General features: G+C 38.8%; 1 protein-coding gene across 1 annotated transcript in view; it reads right to left on the reverse strand.

The window, feature by feature from the left end:
• The window catches only part of LOC125234700 (G-protein coupled receptor dmsr-1-like), an 86,895-nt gene that overhangs the window by 23,626 nt on the left and 38,881 nt on the right, over positions 1 to 24,388 (reverse strand). Inside the window, exons 2-4 of the mRNA XM_048141056.1 lie at positions 16,182 to 16,578; positions 14,890 to 15,048; positions 12,506 to 12,642 (exon numbers count right to left, since the gene is read on the reverse strand). Coding sequence (XP_047997013.1) covers positions 12,506 to 12,642; positions 14,890 to 15,048; positions 16,182 to 16,445 — 560 coding nt within the window. The 5' untranslated portion in view covers positions 16,446 to 16,578. The remainder of the gene's footprint in view (positions 1 to 12,505; positions 12,643 to 14,889; positions 15,049 to 16,181; positions 16,579 to 24,388) is intronic.

Genomic DNA, 24,388 nt, shown 5'->3' on the forward strand with positions numbered 1-24,388 from the left:
TCTATGCACTGTGATGACACATTTTACTCTGAAATAAGACGTGCTCAGTTTCCTGACTCTTTCATGAGACTACTTAAACTCCATTTTTTATGTCTTCCGTAATATTTTTGTCTGATTAGTCCTTCTAAATACCTGGTACTGTTATATGTGTATTTATTTATATATTTTTTATTTGTATATTTATGCATATAGTTATTTATCTTTATGTATGTATGTTTACCTATGTATTTTATAAATTTTTTTTAGTCTGTATTGTGCGATAAGTTTATTTCTTCGAATTTGTTGACACCTACTGACATAATGTAAATTTATCAATTTCCGCCATTGAACTACTATGTACTACGTACTAGAAATGACAACTCGAACATATTCTGTGCTCCGACCGGCAGCGGCGGCAGCGCGAGGCGCATGCGCGTGAAGCGAACCGTGTCATAGAGTAAGACTTGACCACCTAGACGCGACACTTTTAGTGTAGACCTTTGTTTTATACTTTGTGTGTGAAATACTAAGTAGTTTACTTTTAGCACTATTATACATTGTGTTATATTTAATTTCTACTCAGTGAAATAAAAATAAGTAATTGTTTTTTTCATAAATTTTAATTTCCTTTGAATAAAATTAGTTTTGTAAGTTTCTGTCGCTCAGAATAATAATCGCGCCATTCACTTTGTTTTACCTCCCTTAAACACCGGTTGCATTAAATACTATTTCAGTTTTGGTGTCATTATTTTTCGTCAATAATGAGAATTATAATTCAGAAATAATTCAAAATCATGCTTATTGTATAATATTATCGACTAAAATTCGTATTAGAACCGTGTAATATTCAAAACTATAAATTGAAATAAATATTTTTATATTATATATTGAAAACAGAAGGGTAAGATGGTTGACAGTGGATCACTCAATTTTTCGGAGGCCATATCTCAGGAAAGGTTTGACATATTTACATTTTGTTTGGACTCTTATATACATCATTTATTTAAGATTTATTGTGTTGTGGTTTAAAAGCTATATTATGAGACATGTATGGTCACTAACGCTTTAAAAAAAAAATGGAATTTGATCCACTGTGCAACAGGGGGTGTGAACAATGGATATACCAGTGGTCCACAGTGGACCAAAGAGAATCATATCAGAAAGATAAGGGGAAAAAGAATGAAACAGAACATGTATTAATTTTTATTAAAATATTCAATACTAAATATCAAAACCTAGTAACATAGGTGTACTGATCATCTAACTAAAAGATCCAATTTGTAAGAATTTCCACTTTCGGCCATACAAGCTTAGTAAACAGCCATACAATAAAACAAAAATAAATATTTCTTGTTATCTAACTTAAACTTTATAATGTAAGAAAATTAGACCAATAATTATTATGCGTATATAAATAATTAACTACTCAAAATGCTTTTATGGGATCAATATTTCTGAAATGAACATTTCTGACCATACAACATAAGTAAGAGCCACATAAAAATAGTCTTCCAAGATTTTTTTATGGCAGCCTATGCTTTTTCCACTCGTTCGTTTGGTATTCCTCCTTCATTTCTACAGGTGTGACCCTTTTTAGAGGCAGTCTGTAACATAGGAATGTGTATTAAATCTGACCCACTGTGTACTTGACCCATATGACCCAATGTCAACCTACACGCCAAAAAAATTAAATAATAAAAAACAAATACAAAAAAAATATTTATAGCGGAAAATGTTAAAACACACAATAGCTTTTTAATCAAGGTAGTAATAAAAACGATAACAAGACATTCAATGGCATATAATTCGAAATTATACGATAAATTCCAACTTACGTAAATATGCTACCCGCGGAGTGATATCACGTTCACACCTGCACACAACGTTCTGTTCGCGCGGTCCCCTGGGCACTGAGCTAGTAGGTACGTGTTGGCCAGAGGTATCCACGGCGCGTAATAAATTAATAATAGTGTATTTGAATTCGTCGTAGTGTGCGTGACCTATTGTGCACCAGCGACCCACTGTCAACCACCTTACCCAATATGATCACAATTATTATCTACATGTCATGTCTGCGCGATTCATCTATGATTCCAGTTGTCAAAATGGCGGCCATAGCATCGCGTTTAAGGAGCCCGTCCCTTCATTATAATAATTACTTAAATTCAGTTAGATCAAAATAGCTTGTCTACTAACCGATGAAATGTGACACCGTCACTTTTATTAGATTTTCTCGTATGGCTTCAACAGTATCTTATAGCACAGGAAGGCATTTTTTCATTTTATTTGTGTGCAGTCAGAGACAACCTCCTCCCACCACGCGCAGTGACTGACTGAGGCAACATAAGTCCACTGGACTTATGTTCGTGGCGCAAACTTTTTGTTCGCCGTGTCCTCTCTAGTACATTATACCTCAATGATTTCCGCTACCTTAAGGTGGTCTGGAAGAAATCGCTCTTTAGCGATAAGACCGCCTGTTGTTTACCTTTGTTCGTGTTGCTTCCTTGTTTGTATTGTTGTATTTTATTAAGGTGTGCAATAAAGAGTATTTGTATTGTATTGTATTGTACTCTCTATAATACTCGATCCTCTTTGTTTTCACTGATAACTTCGTCCTACATTTTTGCAGCTTACTGTACCCCTAGATGGACTGCAAACTAATATTTGTTTCAAGGTGCAGTACGTATCGCAAGTTTATCGAAGTAATTCAAGCTGTGATCTACACACAAGCCTGCTTTTCCCAGTAACTGAACCTCCCGCCCACTGAGAATTTCCCAGTATCATCGAAACGCCAAAGGAATTGCTCCGATCCGATCGGACTACAAAGGAGGCAAACTAGTTGTAGCGGGCGGTACTTAGATACAACACGAACACGACCCAGGCAGTAGGGATTGCAAATCCAGTTCGCCCGGATCCCGTAATAGTACATTGTGCAACAAGGGAGGTAAGGGGATCATTAAATACGAGTGTCGTGATATATTCACGACAGCCGCAGGCTGGAGTGAATATAGACACGCGTATTTAATATCCTTACCTCCTGAGTTACACACAATGTTTTTCATCACATTTGAGAGAAAATACAGAGAAAAAAGTCATAAGGCAAAACTTTCAACGCAACGGTGGCGTTGTGACCAGTAGGTAGTGTATCTTCATCTATATCAGATTATTCATATTAAATCCATCGTTAGTGATAACAAACACTTTTTGAACGAAAATAAACACGAAAATTCTGCATATAACTTAAATGCAATATTCAAAACAGCATATAAATCATATAATTAAACAAAAATTTTACTTATTTTTCATTCATTTAAATATTTTGATCTGTTGTACTCTCCGTTGCTAGGCAACGGTGGGTGTTGGGTGGGTGCCTCGCGTACGCACGCGGTCAAGCGCGAGTAGTGAGCATATTGTCAGATTTTTTTTTAATGGCTTCGCACTCCTGGCGCATTTAGCCAGCCGTATTGTCAGATTGTAAATTATAACGAATTATCTGAGTTTTACGAACTAAATTTACGAAATAAATGCAAAACACGCCGAAATAATTGTAAAACATAAATAAAATGCACTTTTCATACCGTATAATATTTTGTATAGCTTAATTGGCAAATTTTGGTTGTGCAACAAAAATCCTTGGCTGATTGAAGCATCCTTTGCCTGATGTATTGTACGAATTGTAATAATTTTTAAAACTAAATCCATTACTCCCTTGGGAATAAAATAGTACATTAATGCTTCAGTACAGCGAGACCTTTAAACAGCAAATATTATTATAGGACATTCTTACACAGATTGACTGAGGCCCACGGTAAAAGGCTTGTGTTGATGAGACAAATACAAATATAATACAACACAGCACGTTATGAGTTGAAAGATAATTTAAGGGTTATGTGATAAGCTGTGTATAACAAATTTATTAAATATCAAACTCCGTTTTTACTATGTGACTGGCGTTGTAATGTAATACATTTTGTTACTTAGTTTCATTAATTTGTATGTCTTTCCCATCACGGAACAATGGTGTTCCGGACCTTTGGGAGGCGTGCGCGGGGCCGAAGCCAACGCGTAGAGGCCCTTTTGACACTTTAATGAAATGTAAGGGGTACACCGAGCGGATGTTGCCCTTGCCCGTATCATGGGACACACGCAGAGGCAGCACCCGCCAGGGTGTAAGGACTATTTGAGAGTTAATGGAATCTAAAATGAACTGGGCTATTTTGATGAAAGTGATGGACTAAATACTGGGCTATGGATAAAAAACCGGACGCCTGCCTAATAAAACGGTATTCAATTTTATTTCCGGCAGACGGTGACTCGTCCCCACAAGATGGGCCCCCACAAAAAGCGACATCCACGATGGCTCAAGGGCAACACCGGTGTGAGAACTCAAGGGTGTCGAGAGGTCATTAATTTTATTGTTAATAAGATCAAAACCTTCTGGTATCATATCATGCAAAAAAACTAGTTTTATTTTTATTTTATTTTATTACGAGTATCATATTGATATCCCTATCCAAAACCAGGACCACCGGACCGAATCACGACTATTAATAATATATAATTCGGCCAGGTGCGACCAGTTTTTATTTACCAAAGCGGATTGCAATCACTGCTAGGGAGCTAGGAAGATCTTGCACCTGTCGTCTTGCCGCTGGTTGAATCTCAGAATCGGCCTGCTTTCCTTTACCACACCACAGTATACGTGCGTTTTGTTATTAGGTGATCCGATGTCGGATGTAATATTGTATAAGGTACAGTGGGACAAATCTCGACTGGGGGGCAAATGTAACTGGTCCATTTTTTCCATGTTTTACTATGTTTGCATTATTAAATAGAGTGTCCACCGGTTATTATATGGTAGGTGTGTTCAGTGGATACATGTAGAACTCAACATCATAGTGTAATATTGGAAAAAATTGACTAGTTACAATTGTCCCCCAGTCGAGATTTGCCCCGCTGTACCTTAGGTATGTAATTACAACTTGTAAAATAGAAATTATGCTTTATGCTTTATTTGACGATTGTTATGAAATAATTAGTTTGATTGCAATCATATATGTACCTAGTTCAAATATCCTATTAAGAATGCAATGGGTCCAATTCCAACTTGGACCTACGGCAGTTGTATAAATAAATAGACGGCTTAAGACAACATACGATTTATACGATTAGACTATAGACTTGTCTTGACATAATTATATTATGTACGGTTGTAAGTATCTGTGTACGACCCTGTTAATGACAAATAAAAGTACGGGAGTAGAAAAAAAAATTTATAAGAATACCTACTTACACTTACCCTAGAAAATACACCGTACGTGTTTGACAGCGATTCAATGTCGAATCGTGGCTTCCCTTTCTAATTCACGGCATCGACACTTACAAACTCTGTCGGCCATTTAGGGCTGTCAAAAAACAATTAATTATTTTTCCCCTCACTAGCTCGGAAACACGTGTTTTGTCCTTTAATACCAGCGGGTAAAAACGCATTTTATCCACTAGTGGGTAAAGTAACTTGACCTTGAATATAATCAAATTAACTGCTTTAAAATTGATAAAAGTAGGTGAATCTACTAATAAAGATGATTTACCACCTGTGGAACTACTGGAAGCAGTGATAAACGCATTTTTTTGCGTTGTAGTTTCCTCGCTATAGTGAGGGGAAAAGATTTGTGTTACACTCGGGTGCAAATGTATTTTACTTCTCGTATGTTAAAAAACTCGCAAGTTCAGGATTCTATTCTCGAACCACTCGCTTCGCTCGTGGTTCAACTATAGAATCCTTTCACTTGCTCGTTTTTCAATTCCACACTCGGCGTTAAAATAAAACTTTGCCCCCTTGTATAACAAATAACTATTATCCGTAACGGATATAATTAGTCTTATTAGCAACGCTGAGCTAAAAATCAGGTATCGCTCAAACGGGTGAGTTTCGTATCCGCGCAGCATTTGTTAGCTATATGACTTCAGATTTTGCTATCTTAATAATAATGTACATACCTAGGCAGGTAGTCTATCTACTCCTACAAAATTAATAATTTTCACATTCATAGTAACCCAGTTACCTTGCCTTTACTGTTAATTTACAATGCAAAATGTGCCAAGAGTCGAGACTTGAACCCATTTGAGGTTATGTTTAGTTGCAACTAAAATAGGTAACGAAGAATTTCAAGACATAGGTTTGTTGTTTTAAAATGAGAACGAGGAGCGCTCAATATAATAAAATAAATATTGTTACTAAAACGTTCGTGGCCCACAAACTGGTCTCGCCGGAAGATCAGCGCTGACCCGGGGTCAGCATTTATGCGTGATATTTCGTGGTGAACCCGACTTACTTTTTTTTCTAAGGTACAGCGGGGCAAATCTCGACTGCGGGTCAAATTTATCTAGTCCATTTTTCTATGTTTCACAATGTTTGCATTATTAAACAGAGTGTCCACCGTATGGTAGGCGTGTTCAGTGGATACACGTAAAACTCAACATCGCAGTGTAATAACGGAAAAAATGGATCAATTAGAATTGCCCCAGAGTCGAGATTTGCCCCGCTGTACCTTGATCTTATTTTTGTACAGTATTTTTGCGATTAGTTTTGAATATTGATTTCTTGATCTGGTTTTCCCTTCTGTTTGCTGCTTGGTATTTCTATTGAGGACTTATGACTAACTACTTTAATTTGTATAATTATTTTATTTATTTATTTTATTTATTTTATTATGAAACAAACAGTCATCCAATGAAATAAGGTCACAACATGTTTTCTTAATAACGTATAATAGACTTTATGTGATTAATTTTCTTCACTCGTCGCACTGTAGACTTCGAAGTTATAAACTTTTTAGGCAAATCCCTTACAGAGAGGGCTGGTTTTCTTTGCAAAGCCGCTATGAGTTTCTTCTCAATTTTTCTATCTACAAACCCCCTCACTTACGACCACTTCCAGGTCAGCACCGAATCCCACCAGTCTTTCTAAATCGTTTAAGCACCCTTTGAATGGTTCTTATGCCTGTATTCAGCTCCTCTGCTACTTTTTCCTAGTATTGACTCCATATTCGACGTGTTTGTACACTATATTTTCGTGCAACTTTTCTTGGGAAGACGAAATCTTTCAAAATGTATTTTAAATTGACTTTTTTTTCTAATAACTATTAATATAGGATTGTAACTTACAAATGACAGTATTTTTTTAAACCCTTTTGATTGAAAGTTGTAACGTAATCGCTGCTTGTAAAAACGACATTTTTTTCTGGGACAAGCTTTAAATCAGTCGATGACGTAAGAGTCTCGGAAAATTCATTTTATGTAGAATGTGAACAGAGCCTGCGAACAAAATTTATTAAATTTACATTTCGACTTTTACTCTAACAAGTATTCGTTAACATATTAATTAACGACTATAAATAAATCGACTCGAGTGACGTCACAGACGTCACGGTCAATTTACTTCATACACTTATATCCGACTACTGGATTTAAAAAGTGCCACTGTCCATGTTTTTCTTATAATCTTATAATGAAGTGCTTAAGGTGGCTCGCTTTCCATACAAAAAACATCTACCATTTATTTAGTCACCGCACACTACAACTAAATAAAAATATGCGCATACATCTTACTATACATTATCCATCGTCGCAGTATTGAACGAAATACATTGTTTCATACAGAAATCATGGACAAATCCATGTGAATTTTTTATTAATTTTACGAAAATGTGCGTGCCAAATTTTGTGTACAGACACAGAGCCGTCATATTTCGCGCATTTTTAGTTGACATTGTCATCAGTGACACTTGGCTCTTGACAAGTAATTATTTAAAGATATTGGTTTACTTAACTCAAGCAGACTCAGAAATAATGACTTATTTTGTCAATAAAGATACATATCGTGTATTTCGACACTGCTAGTGTAAATCGAAATGGCGTCTCGGTCAAATGCATTGACTATGAAGCAGGAGATCTCGAGTTCCATTCCGGAGTCATTTTTAATCATTTGAACTTTTTTTGGATTTATTAAGTTTTTTTTATATTTTTTAATAGAATAAATATTCTATTAAAAAAGACTCTTACTATATTTCTTCTACAAAAATACAATACAATCTTTATTATGCCTTTGTTGATAAAATAAAATATTACACGTCAGGTCAGGTACATAGGTCATAGTGTGGGCCACAGATGTCATATATACCATAGATCAAGCAAACGTATCTACTTAGCGTGTCAAATGAACTCAGTGAAATCCACTGAGTTGTCCGTCTTTAATCGCAGCTTGCAGCTTTCGGGCGTCAATTTTTGTAAGTTGAAGTCAATCAAAACATAAAAAATGAACTTGTTTCTTCTATCTAAATATAGTTCTGTGGTGTGGGCATAGTATTAGTAATGTGCTGACTTCCTTACATTTAAGCCCCATTTAGATGGTACGAGTTTCTCGCTCGCCTTGGTCGAGAAACTCGTATGACATTATCGTATGCGATAATCGCCTGGCGAGTATCGTACGAAAACGTTTACATTAGTGCGAGAAATAAAAACTCGCATACGAGTATCGTATGCGAGACTCGCCAGGCGATTATCGCCAGGCGAAATAGTTTAGACGGAGAGTAGAATTTTCGGGAGATATTTCCATAACATTTCTCGACTCGTCTAAACCGGTTCTCGTATGACATTTTTTCTCGAACGTGCGATTATTGCACGAATCGGAGCGAACCGATTTTCATACGAGTTTTGCCTGTCAACTTGCGTGCCTAGTTGCTAATTAATTAATTATAAACACATATATTATATGCTTTTTTATAATATTGGGTATAATTTACCTTGGATTTATTCGAATTTAAGATGTACCCAATAATATTAAAAACACTATAAATGATTTATGAAGGTCTCAATAATATACAATAGGGAAAATAATGATTTTGACCGTAGCGTTACCTAGCTAATAAAATCTTGGTTTCGATACTTGCGATTAGGTTTAGGATATTATTAAACATAGAATATAAATAACATTTTTTTTTAATTATAGTAGGCATTTTGCCCCATAGATATATGGTGTAAAATGTCAGTAGGTAAACATTAACTGTATAATATTAATAAGCCGAATTTATTTTTGGTTTTAGCAGTTACTGAGAGGTAGCTATAAATATAAAAACACCATGTTTTACATGATTTCTACTGAATTCATTTCGACTGAGTAGCGTATAAACTCGTATACGATTCTCGCATATGAGTTTTGTTTACACGGAGACATACAAATATCAAAGGCGAGGCGATTATCGCCCCCTCTCGTGCGATATCGTACGCATAGTTTACATGATACGATATTTTTTCTCGTACTTCGATAATCGTACGTTCGAGGCGAGAAACTCGTACCATCTAAATGGGGCTTTACTGAGCTAGTTGACCTAATGTTATTGTTGTGTGAATGTTTTTCTTCAACAACTAAATAGTTATTATATATGAATATGTATGTAGGTATGTGGGTAGCTTTTGCACATTGTAATTTTTCCTCAGTCACTCGTTGGGCTCAGAGACCACGAACGCTGTAGTGTTCGAAACGTCGGGATGAATTGTAAATTCATTATACACGATTTAATCCGTTTTCATAGTTTTTATTTCATGAGTAACTATCGCGGTAACTGAAGACAATATTAACTAAATGGTTACAAATAATAATTATCATCAATATAATCTGGTCCAGGCAGGCAATTATGGTCGCGCGATAAATGATAAAACATCTGGCCGTCCCTATAATCGCACTTACTAATAGTGCGACAGGGACGGCCTGATATTTTATCGTCTATCGCGCGACCATGCTACCCGTGCTGTACTAGCTTTTGCCCGCGGCTTCGCTTGCGTTAGAAAGAGACAAAAGTAGCATATGTCACTCTCCATCCCTTCAACTATCTCCACTTAAAAAACATGTCAATCCGTCGCTCCGTTTGGCCGTGAAAGACGGACAAACAAACAAACAAACACACATTATCTTTGGTGAAACAACGAATTCTTCCACTTCAGATTATAGAGTAACCAGCTTTTCCCATTTATAATAAACTAGGTTTTGACCGCGGCTTCGCTCGCGTAAGAAAGAGACAAAAGGTAGCCTATGTCACTCTCCATCCCTTCAACTAAATCCCCTTAAATAATCACGTCAATTCGTCGCTCCGGTTTTGCCGTGAAAGACGGACAAACAAACAGACACACACCCTTTCTTATTTGTAATTTTAGTATGGATTTGACATTATTATTTATATTTAAATAATTATATAAGTACGTATAGCCTAATTTCGTCGGTAACAGCGTGTTATGTAATGGCGTCGTTGGTGAACAGTCGCCTGTCACGCCGTGAAACTACGTTCGAATCCCGGGATTCTATAAACTTTTTGTATTTTTTTTGAATATAAATTTCGTATTTTTTATTGACCGAGCAAGAATGGAGAGCCGAAGATTTTATCTTAGAAAACATATTGATTTTTTTATTGTCATTTTGATTTTCTATTTATTAAGTTGAGAATTGAGATATAAAACACAACTTTTAATACCCTCGCTAAATATAATATATTCTCGAAATTACTCCTTTGATAAAAAAAGTCCACTTGAGTTTTTAAAGCACTACGATACTCAGTTAACTATTGCATTTTCATTTACTAATTTAAGATTTCAAAAGCGATTTGAATACCCTTGCTCCATCGAAAATTAACAATTAGAAAAAAAATCATTCGAATCGTACTTTAGAAACTAAAATTTATCTATACTTTTTGGATTTTTTTACGGAACTAATTTGTTCCGTCTATTGTCCTTTGAGTCGTCGGCAACCCAAACCTTCCTTTGAACTTGTACATTCCTTTTTGCTGTGCACACACAGCAAAGGGGAGTGTACAAGTTTCTAATGGGGCGGCAACGCGCATGCGACACTCTTTGAGTTGCAGGCGTCCATAAGTTACGGTGACCGCTTTCCATCAGGCGGACCGTATGCTTGTTTGCCACCGACGTAGTATTAAAAAAAAAAAGAGAAAAAGTCCTGGATTCGAACCCAGTACTTCCATGCAAATCATGCGATGGCACGTATTTACCGCAAGGCTATTTAAACAAGCTGTCGCCGCGTGAAATTATCGACTAGAAGGAATACAAAAACACTGTTTGTATGTGTGAGTGCTACTTAAAAATAGTGTAAAATAGTAAATTTATCTACATTAAGGGATATACGTTACAATGAGAAGTTGAATGTATGTTGTAATACGTCAATTTTAATATTAAATGTTCGCGAAGCATAATTGAAAGTATATAAATGCCTGTACGACTCCACAAAAAAAGTAAGACCGGTAATTTGCAGATTAACGCCATCTAACGCAGCCTGAGCTTCGGGTAACCTAGGCGAGCCACCTTAATATCGTGCATGATATATTTTTTTAAGGACAAATAAGTTATCTATTGTTGCAAAACATTAACTGCCATTGTCATCCGAGTATAACCGTCGTCGAGAGCATTCAAGTCATGGAACGACGATAAATCAACCAATTTGATTCGAAACCGAGCCGTATTTAGGGTTCCGTAGTCAACGAAACCTTATAGAGCCGTCCGTCCGTCCGTCCGTCCGTCCGTCCGTCCGTCCGTCCGTCCGTCCGCGGATAATCTCAGTAACCGTAAGCACTAGAAAGCTGAAATTTGGTACCAATATGTATATCAATCACGCCAACAAAGTGCAAAAATAAAAAATGGAAAAAAATGTTTTATTAGGGTACCCCCTACATGTAAAGTGGGGGCTGATATTTTTTTCATTCCAACCCCAACGTGTGATATATTGTTGGATAGGTATTTAAAAATGAATAAGGGTTTACTAAAATCGTTTTTTGATAATATTAATATTTTCGGAAATAATCGCTCCTAAAGGAAAAAAAAGTGCGTCCCCCCCCCTCTAACTTTTGAACCATATGTTTAAAAAATATGAAAAAAATCACAAAAGTAGAACATTATAAAGACTTTCTAGGAAAATTATTTTGAACTTGATAGGTTCAGTAGTTTTTGAGAAAAATACGAAAAACTACGGAACCCTACACTGAGCGTGGCCCGACACGCTCTTGGCCGGTTTTTTTAATGTCATCGAACTAGTTTATTTGTCAAATAACAGTCACATTTCGTCACTACTTTTAAAAAAACTTGTATCTTCGTCTGTCAATGAAAAGAAAATTGTAGTAAGCATGTATGGAATGCATATAGACTTCTGCGTTTTAACTTTGAGGAGCAGCGTGAGATACGAGATTTTTTCAAAGTAGTGACGATTTCATTTATCCTAATACTGTACCTAAACCTTCTTTAGGTTCAAGCACACATTGCTTGCCCTAATTGGTCAAATGCGCGCAGAGAGAACATACTCTAGAGAATTTACGACGGGTACCACGGCGGTTAAGATGTTGTAGAGGTGATCACGTGAGCCACGATAGCTGTAGACCCGGTACGCTGTACACCGGTGGGCTTGAGAACTTATTCTTTCGCGTATGGTAAGTATATATTTCAGTTTATAACATTCACTTTTTTTACTTACTTGATAGCTATATATCGCCAGACAGCAAGGGACAACGTGAGCAATATGGAGGCGGTGTGCAAGATCTGCGTGAAGTGCATGTGAAACAGCATGTACACAGCCCACGAGTGCGGTCTCTCGTCTTGTGCCGGTAGGATCTAAGTAAAAACAAACAAAATACTCTATTAAAAAAAATGCAATATACTACCCTACGTAATAGAACAAAAAATCTACAACTGAGAAGTGAAAGACACTGTCAAGGCCTTGGAATATTGATGAATGTGGTTAACGCGAATTGAGATTAAGAGTATCCTTCTTTTTCAACATTATCTTTAGGCTACGGACGCAAAATACTATTAAAGTGCGACCTGTAGACGGCAAAGGGCACGTACTCCAGCATGACGAACACGTCGGCCACGGCCAGCCACTTGAGCAGCCGGTTGATGGGCGCCGCGGCCAGGTGCTGGCGAGTCAGCACTGCTACGAGTAGTAACAGAGAGCACTCACCAGGTACCTGTAGACGGCGAAGGGCACGTACTCCAGCATGACGAACACGTCGGCCACGGCCAGCCACTTGAGCAGCCGGTTGATGGGCGCCGCGGCCAGGTGCTGGCGAGTCAGCACTGCTACGAGTAGTAACAGAGAGCACTCACCAGGTACCTGTAGACGGCGAAGGGCACGTACTCCAGCATGACGAACACGTCGGCCACGGCCAGCCACTTGAGCAGCCGGTTGATGGGCGCCGCGGCCAGGTGCTGGCGAGTCAGCACTGCTACGAGTAGTAACAGAGAGCACTCACCAGGTACCTGTAGACGGCGAAGGGCACGTACTCCAGCATGACGAACACGTCGGCCACGGCCAGCCACTTGAGCAGCCGGTTGATGGGCGCCGCGGCCAGGTGCTGGCGAGTCAGCACTGCTACGAGTAGTAACAGAGAGCACTCACCAGGTACCTGTAGACGGCGAAGGGCACGTACTCCAGCATGACGAACACGTCGGCCACGGCCAGCCACTTGAGCAGCCGGTTGATGGGCGCCGCGGCCAGGTGCTGGCGAGTCAGCACTGCTACGAGTAGTAACAGAGAGCACTCACCAGGTACCTGTAGACGGCGAAGGGCACGTACTCCAGCATGACGAACACGTCGGCCACGGCCAGCCACTTGAGCAGCCGGTTGATGGGCGCCGCGGCCAGGTGCTGGCGAGTCAGCACTGCTACGAGTAGTAACAGAGAGCACTCACCAGGTACCTGTAGACGGCGAAGGGCACGTACTCCAGCATGACGAACACGTCGGCCACGGCCAGCCACTTGAGCAGCCGGTTGATGGGCGCCGCGGCCAGGTGCTGGCGAGTCAGCACTGCTACGAGTAGTAACAGAGAGCACTCACCAGGTACCTGTAGACGGCGAAGGGCACGTACTCCAGCATGACGAACACGTCGGCCACGGCCAGCCACTTGAGCAGCCGGTTGATGGGCGCCGCGGCCAGGTGCTGGCGAGTCAGCACTGCTACGAGTAGTAACAGAGAGCACTCACCAGGTACCTGTAGACGGCGAAGGGCACGTACTCCAGCATGACGAACACGTCGGCCACGGCCAGCCACTTGAGCAGCCGGTTGATGGGCGCCGCGGCCAGGTGCTGGCGAGTCAGCACTGCTACGAGTAGTAACAGAGAGCACTCACCAGGTACCTGTAGACGGCGAAGGGCACGTACTCCAGCATGACGAACACGTCGGCCACGGCCAGCCACTTGAGCAGCCGGTTGATGGGCGCCGCGGCCAGGTGCTGGCGAGTCAGCACTGCTACGAGTAGTAACAGAGAGCACTCACCAGGTACCTGTAGACGGCGAAGGGCACGTACTCCAGCATGACGAACACGTCGGCCACGGCCAGCCACTTGAGCAGCCGGTTGATGGGCGCCGCGGCCAGGTGCTGGCGAGTCAGCACTGCTACGAGTAGTAACAGAGAGCACTCACCAGGTACCTGTAGACGGCGAAGGGCACGTACTCCAGCATGACGAACACGTCGGCCACGGCCAGCCACTTGAGCAGCCGGTTGATGGGCGCCGCGGCCAGGTGCTGGCGAGTCAGCACTGCTACGAGTAGTAACAGAGAGCACTCACCAGGTACCTGTAGACGGCGAAGGGCACGTACTCCAGCATGACGAACACGTCGGCCACGGCCAGCCACTTGAGCAGCCGGTTGATGGGCGCCGCGGCCAGGTGCTGGCGAGTCAGCACTGCTACGAGTAGTAACAGAGAGCACTCACCAGGTACCTGTAGACGGCGAAGGGCACGTACTCCAGCATGACGAACACGTCGGCCACCGCCAGCCACTTGAGCAGCCGGTTGATGGGCGCCGCGGCCAGGTGCTGGCGAGTCAGCACTGCTACGAGTAGTAACAGAGAGCACTCACCAGGTACCTGTAGACGGCGAAGGGCACGTACTCCAGCATGACGAACACGTCGGCCACGGCCAGCCACTTGAGCAGCCGGTTGATGGGCGCCGCGGCCAGGTCGCGCCGCGTCAGCACCGCCACGTTCAGGGCGTTCGCCAGGCTACCGAATAGGCATACCTGCACAAAAATACCTCTTGATAACTTATTATTCGTAGAATGTATATATATATGCAGTTGTGTGGGCAATGGACTAGCAACCTGTCAATGCAATATCACGATTTCGTTTTCTTTTAGCCTCTTAATTGTGTCGCTTAGCTACAAACTCAGGCAAAACCAATCAGCTTGTGTGAAAATGTGAAAAAAAGTATTATTAAATATTCACCTTAGAACGCAAGGAAATAACCTTCTCGAGTTTGAAGTTAAGCGACACAATTGCTATGAGCAACAATGACACTTGAGCAGTTGTATTTTGCTTTATCTTTTGGGAATACACAGGCGCGTATAAATTTATGCAAAACTTAAATAATGTGTAAGTAATACGGTGTTACAAAAGGTTAACAACATAATAGGTTTAATAAGCTACCTACGTTAATACAAACATCGTAAATTTTCTAGCATTTTCCGTGCAGCATGCAGGAAACAAAGGAGTTAACACAAACATTTTGCTGGATAGATGATCAATTAAGGTTCAAATTACTGATATTAAACATAATTAACTATTCAAGATACATTTAGATATAAAGTTTGCTCTTGCTACATAATTAACTCACTGAAACTAAGTAATTAGATACCTATAGGTTGATTCACGAAAGCTGGCACGAATTGAATGAACGACATTTTTATGGTGTGAGGGACATCTGCATCGATATACAGTCGTAACTTTCAAGAGCCACCATTTTATTAACCCCCGACCCGACGCAAAAACGCTAATTTAACTAAGCTAAGTGTAAGAAGTAGATCATTTAAAGAAGCCGTTAATAACCTAACCACAAAAATTAAAATTTTGAAAAAACCCCCGACCGCGACATAGTATACCGATTTTCATGAAACATGGCTAAGAACACTCCCGACTAACTCAGCTTTCAGACAAAAAAAAACTAAATCTAAATCGGTTCATCCGTTCGGGAGCTACGACGCCACAGACAGACACACACACATACACACACACAGACAGACAGACAGACAGACAGACACACACACAGACAGACACGTCAAACTTACAACACCCCGTCGTTTTTGCGTCGGGGATTAAAAACTACGAGGGTTCAAGGAGAGAACACGTGATTTTACATAAATAAGTTACAACTTACCAACAGACTAACGTATCCATGTATACTGTTGTACGCCAGTATAACATCCCTAAACTCCCCCGAACAGTAATCCAACGCCGAGCACTCTGTGCCAACCCTGACGGAAATGTTGTTCCTGGTCCTCCAGTCTTCCAGAGCCACGAGGACATCCTTAAAACTCGACCGGTTTTTACCGAGGAGTGACAACAAACTCGGTTCGTAAATGTAGTCAGAAAACTCGCCTCTGTATGTGTCATTGCCGTACCGAGTGTCGTCGGCTAGCATTGTTACGTATTGTTCATCACTTAACGCTACATTTGAATGGTCGCTCTATGATGTTTCTTATGGTTGAGTGAGTTGAGTCATCTCTTCTGCAGTTCGTGTTTGGACAATAATCGTATCATCCTTGTTTGATGATCTGTAAAAAGAAGAAACTAGTGTTAGATAACTGTGAGCAATATCACGAGTATAAGTATCCTAAAAATAGAACGTAAGATGATCATAGAACGTATGATCATAGTAGCTGGTCAAATCCCATAAACACTCACTTCTAATTTAGTATAGATATGGCTCTTCAGATGTTAACCAAAAGAGATCCCATACAATGATTAGTTATATAGTTAGCCTCTGCTTTAAGTACATACAATTAGTAGTCAATTTAACAATAGGATAAGCATACATATGACTTCAAACATATGTACATATCGCTTCATACTCGTAACTAAGGTTATTCCGTCCGACGGAACCGGAAAGAAGCCAATTTTTTGACGCAGCGAGCCGAAAGTAGACGCTTTCCGTTCCGAGGGCAAAAAACTATACCTCCATAATTCAGCTTGAAATTCATCAGTTATATTGGAGCTTTATAATAAAGACTACAAATTTAGGGTTTCACTTATGAGTAGTACAACCTTTGTATGTACAATGAGTGATTAGCCGTTCTCAGTAATTAGTTTCTTTTTGTTTTACATGGGGGCAAAGTTGTTGTTCAACCGGACGTGCCAATATTGATACCCGAGCAAACGAAAGATTCCAATATTGAACCGCGAGCGTTGAGAGTTTCTAGGCACGAAGGTTAAACAAACTTTGCCACCGAGTGAAATACAAAAATTTTCACCACACCGACACGAACAAAATACTGACTATAAAACATCAAACTAAATCAAATCCATCAATTTATCCAATATTTATGATTCAAAATCATCATTTTATAAGATAAGACCAGTCAGCTTAAGTCAGATGAAGTTAAAATTTGTATGAAATTACTTTGCACTTTAGTGGATAAAATGCAATTTTACTATGTATCTGTTTTCGATTAGCAATGTACACACTTATTTTACTATCTGTTTTCGAATAACAAAGTTTAACAATTGTCGTGGGGAAAAGGCAATTTATCCTATGTGTATAGGGAATATTTCCCGGGAAGTAAGTAAGTAATTTCCCCATACAAATCGGGTAAATAACTGAGAACGGAACATAGCTACAAAATAGAGTACCTACTGTGTCTTTCGTCTACCTTACTCGTAGGTATATGTTAGGTATAAACAAACAAATCAAATTGCTTACTCTTAAAACGATTTATAAATATGTATATTGTATTTATATTTCCTTTACAAAATGATCTTAATTTATACCTATCATATCTATTTTAAAATTATACAAGTTTAGATCGTTTTGTAAATGAATGGCGAAAATGAAACGTTGAGATAGGAATACTTTTGTTCATAAAGGTACATTTGATAAAGCGTGGGAAACAACATTTGCGGCTCCGCTGTACGTAATATTCTAATGGAAGGGAGTAAATAGATAATAATATTCAAACTAGTTACGCGGAAATGTTATGATAAACGAGAACTAATTAAACTGAGCTGACCAATAAGTGGATGGACTTTATGCCGGTAATTAAAATTGATGGTAATATTCTACTTTACGGGTTGGAAGGTCAGATGGCAGCAGCTTTCGTAAAACTAGTGCCTACGACAAATCTTGGGATTAGGTGTTTGTCAAAGCCCGGGCTCCCATAAACCGTGGTAAAAAATCGGGATAGCCCAAGGAAGATCTTAGGTACTTAAATATCTGAAATATCAGTTTACATAAAATTTATCGAAATATCTGCATTTTTATGTATGACCGATGGAAAAATACTAACCGCCGTATTCATAAAAGTTCGTTTCTCCCTTTCTATCACACCAATACGTTGAAAAGGGACAATAGTACATTGTGCAACAAGGGAGGTAAGGGGGTCATTAAATACGACGAGTGTAGTGATACACGAGTATTTAATATCCTTACCTCCTGAGTTACACACAATGTTTTTCATCACATTTGAGAGAAAAATACAGAGGAAAAAGTCATAAGGCAAAACCTTCAACGCAACGGTAGCGTTGCGACCAGTATCAGACCAGGATCATCTATATTAGATTATTCATATTAAATACATTGTTAATGTTATTGATAACAAACACTTTTTGAACGAAAACAAACACGAAAATCCTGCATATAACTTAAATGCAATGTTCAAAAAAGCATATAAATCACATACTTAATAAAACTAAAATTTTACTTATTTTTCATTCATTTCAATATTTTGATCTGTTGTACTCTCCGTTGCTAGGCAACGGTGGGTGCCTCGCGTATGCATGCGGTCAAGCGCGAGGAGAGAGCATATTGTCAGATTGTAAATTATAACGATTTATCTGAGTTAAATTTACGAAATAAATACAAAACACACTGAAATAATTGTAAAACATAAATAAAATGCATTTTTCATACCGTATAATATTATCTTTTATAGCTTAATAGTCAAATTTTGGTTGTGCAACAAAAATCCTTGGCTGATTGAAAAAACCTTTGCCTGAAGTATTGTACGGATTGTATTAATTTTTAAAACTAAATCCATTACTCCCTTGGGAATAAAATAGTACATTATGCTTCAGTACCTACACGCCGTAGACGCAATGAGACCTTTAAACAGCAAATGTGATGAAAACGAACTTTATCGGCTTGATAACTTTAGTGAACGTTTAGTAAGTAGTCTATTTAAGTAATTCCTTACAAGGTATTTCTAGATTTAATTACCGTAACATCGGGGTACTTTAGCCCTAGGGGGTAACGCCGTGGACTGCGCGGGCGACGGTCGCGCGATGGTCGCGCGACGGCGATGCGACGCATACGAAATCAAACCTTATCGATATGGAAGTATGAGACGCGACAGCGACGGTCGCGCGACCGTCGCCCACGCAAGACACGGCGTAATTCGTGCTACTCATCGTTAAATGGCCGTCCATACGTCCATAGTGATGAGTAGCTATCCCAATTTTAGCGACAAGTTGGTAGTAAACTACGCGAATTTAAAAAGTGCAAACTTCTTTACGAAACAAAGAAAGCAGGTGAGTCTAAGTGTTTGATTGTTATCAATCCTAACATGGGATCCTAATGTGATATAAATCAAAGGTTTTTAAGACATTTTTATGAGAAGTTTATAATAATCAAAATCTTAGTATTCTTTGGCTATCTCTTTCGGGTAACTTTGATCCATGATCCGTGAACATTACAATGTATTGGTTAAATGGTAACCACGCGTTTATCCAGGAAATAAATTATCTGTATACGAAAAAGCAGCGCTAGTAAGTTGTATGAAGAGGGGAAAATCCTGGAAATGGCCTGCAATTAAAGATGAACAGTTATACCACTGAGAAGAAGTGATAAAGAAAATAAATGTTCTTTAAGGGTATAGCAGGATAAGCTAAGAAATAATGCCCCCAGCTTTTGTAGGTTGAAACTATAATCAAATGATGCCTTTTGAAGAGGTAATACCCTGCACAAATTTTCATCCCTCTGTTGTCCCCTGGGGGTGAAAAACACCCGATGAACTGTTTTATTTATTTTTTCCTAAACTATGAAAGTGACGATTTTCAAATTTTGTACAAACATTAATGGCACTAAAAACTATGAAAAAAAATGACACATTAACACAATTTAAAATCATAAAAAAAAATAAACAAATTTAACAAGTTCGGCTCTTGGTACAAACACCTTTTTTTTTTTAAATATGAACCAATTTATTCTACATCATACAAAAGTTTCATCGACCTAGTCCAGAAGGAACATAACGAAAATAATATTATTATGAATTGGCTCTTTGATGCCTACTATTCTCTAACAAACTCCTACATAGAGACTTGCATTATACCGGGTGGGCCCTATAGTATAACAAAAGCAAAAAATTAAACTGTAAGTAGACTATTACTTCTTAATGTGACCAACATTTGTTCAGCGACGTTTAAAAATTATGAAATCTCTTCAAAATGCATCATTTAATTATAGCTTATCCTGCTATACCCTTTGTGAAAAAAGGCTTATTTAGGTACTGTACATGTAATTGATTCTGCTTAGTTCAGCCACGTTTTATTATATCCATGAATTGAGGTTGTCTATTGTTTGCCCGACAGTAATTTAACATAATATTCATATGCCCGAATCTAACTTGCCTGAATTTCATTTGCCCGAATGATTTGTTTATCATAAACATTGTATGACATACTGGTTGTTTATCCGAACATTACCTTCCATAATCATACAATGCCATACTATTTGTTAGCCATATTATTAAGTGCAATAATATGGTTTAATATAATATCCAAACGCCATAAGCAATTATTGCCATATTAATTGTTGCCCATATTATTACCTAACCTACTTTTTGAGAGCAGTTTCATTTTCCAAGGGGTCACAGTTCTACCCTAACCTAACCTACTTTTCAAGCTATTACCTTTTCCAGGGTGTCACAGTTCTAACCTAACCTAACCTACTTTCTGATAGCAGTTTCATTTTCCAGGGGGTCGCAGTTCTAACCTAACCTAACCTACTTTCTGATAGCATTTTCATTTTCCAGGGGGTCACAGTTCTAAACTAACCTAACCTACTTTTCAAGCAGTTTCATTTTCCAGGGGGTCGCAGTTCTAACCTAACCTAACCTATTTTCTGATAGCATTTTCATTTTCCAGCGAGTCACAGTTCTAACCTAACCTAACCTACTTTTCAAGCAGTTTCATTTTCCAGGGGGTCACAGTTCTAACCTAACCTACTTTCTGATAGCAGTTTCATTTTCCAAGGGGTCACAGTTCTAACCTAACCTAACCTACTTTCTGATAGCAGTTTTATTTTTCAGGGGGTCACAGTTCTAACCTAACCTCACCTACTTTCTGATAGCAGTTTCATTCTCTAGTAATTCTAGTAGTGTCGCCTCTGTGATAATTACGCATTTCGATGATTCTGCCAAATCACATTATGGAAATGGATTTTTCTGGTCGCTAATTTGTATGACAAATGATGGTATGGAATGTGGTAATTACTGATTTCAATGATTCTGACAAATGACATTATGGAAACTGACTTTATGGGAAACAAAGTTTCTGGCACTTGATTAATATAGTAAACAATGATTATGGCATAAGATGTTATGAAAATAGTTATTTGTTATACAAGGGGGCAAAGTTGTATTTTAACAATGAGTAAAATTTTGGCACTAAGCTTCCATAGTTCCACATGTAAAAAACTAGATTCACCTACTTTAATCAATTTTAAAGCAGTTAATTTAATTATATTGATTGTAGTGGATAAAATACCCGCTGGTGGACAAAAACGTGTTTCCGAAATGAGGGGAAAACAAATTAATTATGGCAAATGGTATTCTGGCAAATGGGGGTATCTCATGAATTGATTATATCCACAACTAAAACACCTATGCCTATAAAAGAGTCATATTGCCATTTAAATTCAAGTACTCAAACGAGAAGTAAAAAAACCGGCCAAGAGCGTGTCGGGCCACGCTCAGTGTAGGGTTCCGTAGTTTTTCGTATTTTTCTCAAAAACTACTGAACCTATCAAGTTCAAAACAATTTTCCTAGAAAGTCTTAATAAAGTTCTACTTTTGTGATTTTTTTCATATTTTTTAAACATACGGTTCAAAAGTTAAGGGGGGGGACGCACTTTTTTTTCCTTTAGGAGCGATTATTTCCGAAAATATTAATATTATCAAAAAACGATCTTAGTAAACCCTTATTCATTTTTAAATACCTATCCAAGAATATATCACACGTTGGGGTTGGAATGAAAAAAAAATATCAGCCCCCACTTTACTTGTATGGGGGGTACCCTAATAGAACATTTTTTTCCATTTTTTATTTTTTCACTTTGTTGGCGTGATTGATATACATATTGGTACCAAATTTCAGCTTTCTAGTGCTAACGGTTACCGAGATTATCCGCGGACGGACGGACGGACGGACGGACGGACGGACGGACGGACGGACGGACGGACGGACGGACGGCGGACGGACGGACGGACGGACGGACGGACGGACGGACGGACAGACAGACATGGCGAAACTATAAGGGTTCCTAGTTGACTACGGAACCCTAAAAAGTGTCATGATTTTGGGACAAAGTACTCCGATGTTACGGTACCTACTGTCTTATTCAAGCATTTTCCATTTCTGAAGAAAACGGTGCCTTTATTTAATTTCTTTTATTAAATTATTAATTTTTCCTGCCATTTCCTGCTTTTCCAAATAACTTGTATTTAATGTGAGTTTCTGATTAAAATATGACTTCTTAGAACATTTTTATGTTATTTATGTACTTTTGGACGAAACGTGTTCCAGGAGGGCGATTTTTGAATCTCGCATACGGGATTTTGTTACTAAAATACCGGTTGAAAACGGTGACCTGCTTATTATTTTCAGTGACAATTTTCTGAATTCGAACGCGTGAGACTCAAAAATCGGCCCGCAGGTAGTGTAAAGCAAAAATTAATATCACTTTATCCAGAAGAGTTCTTCAAATAAAGACCATATTTTTGCGCGTTATGAAATAAATTATACAAAACTACATTGAGATAAAATTAATTTCATTTCAATAAATTATATTAGGTAAGTACGTAGTAAATATCAGACCGTCTTCAATTCAGAAATGTTCCCTTAAAAATAAAATAAGGTACGGATAATGTAAATGATATACACCCACAGCTTTAAAATCACAACTATTTACCAACGTTTTAGGTAAGTAGACTGTGCACGATAAAAATCGGCCATACACACCAAGGATTATTTATGTAGGATTTACGTGCTTCATAGAATCGCATTACCTCGATTTTTTAGCGCAACCTATTAAATACTTATCATAACTACACTGATGACGCCTACAAATTTATTTTTTCAAGGTGTGTATTGACGTGATATCATGATTTCAAAGTAAAGAATTATGTCATTTGTTCTTATAAAATATAAGAACACGCAAAACATTTGGAGAAAATATGATTTTGGCCACTTCCAGGCTGCGAACAGCGCCATCCACTTTTAAGCCTAAAATGCCCATACATTGCAGTGGTACGCTTTTTATGGGCTTTGTTAGTCCCGTATTAAATCGTTCTTGATACAAACTAAGGTGTGCCAATGTTTTTTTGCCCAGGGTCTTGTGGATTCTGGTGGTCTTACTGTCTGTCACTGTATGTTACTTCTAATCTGTCAATCTGTGTCTACCAAATAGAGGTTACAGACAACAACAGCAACATACATATAGTAATTTATACATTCCTATATTAACTGGTTTATTAGAAAACCCAATGAGGGCGCTACTGGACGGAAGACGCAGTATTAAAGAAATTATAGGTACTATTTCCCTACATAAGCGTTCAAAAATACATTTCACGATTATTACCTCGAAGTAGTTAAAAATACATTTGACGGGTATAATTAACGACTTTAAACCGTCGTGGTACAATCCTCAATAAATCTCGTCAATAAACTTTATAGTTCCATAAAATGAAATAATTTATTACACGTTCCAAAAATACTATCCTGTTGTTGGATATTTTTGGCATCAATAATAGAGCTTATCAAATCAATCGATTAATGATCATGATGTTAGGCCCAGGGTGGCTAGCCGAATGGCACAATCGCTCACGAAACGCTCACGAAACGAAGCGCTAGTAGATATCTATCTCTATCGCGCTTGCGTATTGGCGCGACAGAGCCAGCGGCGTATCGCTTTCGTTTGGCATCGGAGAAATGCCATTCGGCTACGGGGCCTGGTTTCTCTGGCCCGCCACACGCGACCGGCGGCGTCTGGATGTGCGACGCCCGCTGTGCCACACGCCGTCGGTCGCGGGTGCGTGGGTTTTCTGACCCTCGGTCACTCGTCGCCGGCGACGCGGCTCAGAGGCTCTGGTA

Source organism: Leguminivora glycinivorella, chromosome 16, assembly GCF_023078275.1.
Source record: "Leguminivora glycinivorella isolate SPB_JAAS2020 chromosome 16, LegGlyc_1.1, whole genome shotgun sequence".
Taxonomy (NCBI): Eukaryota; Metazoa; Arthropoda; class Insecta; order Lepidoptera; family Tortricidae; genus Leguminivora; species Leguminivora glycinivorella.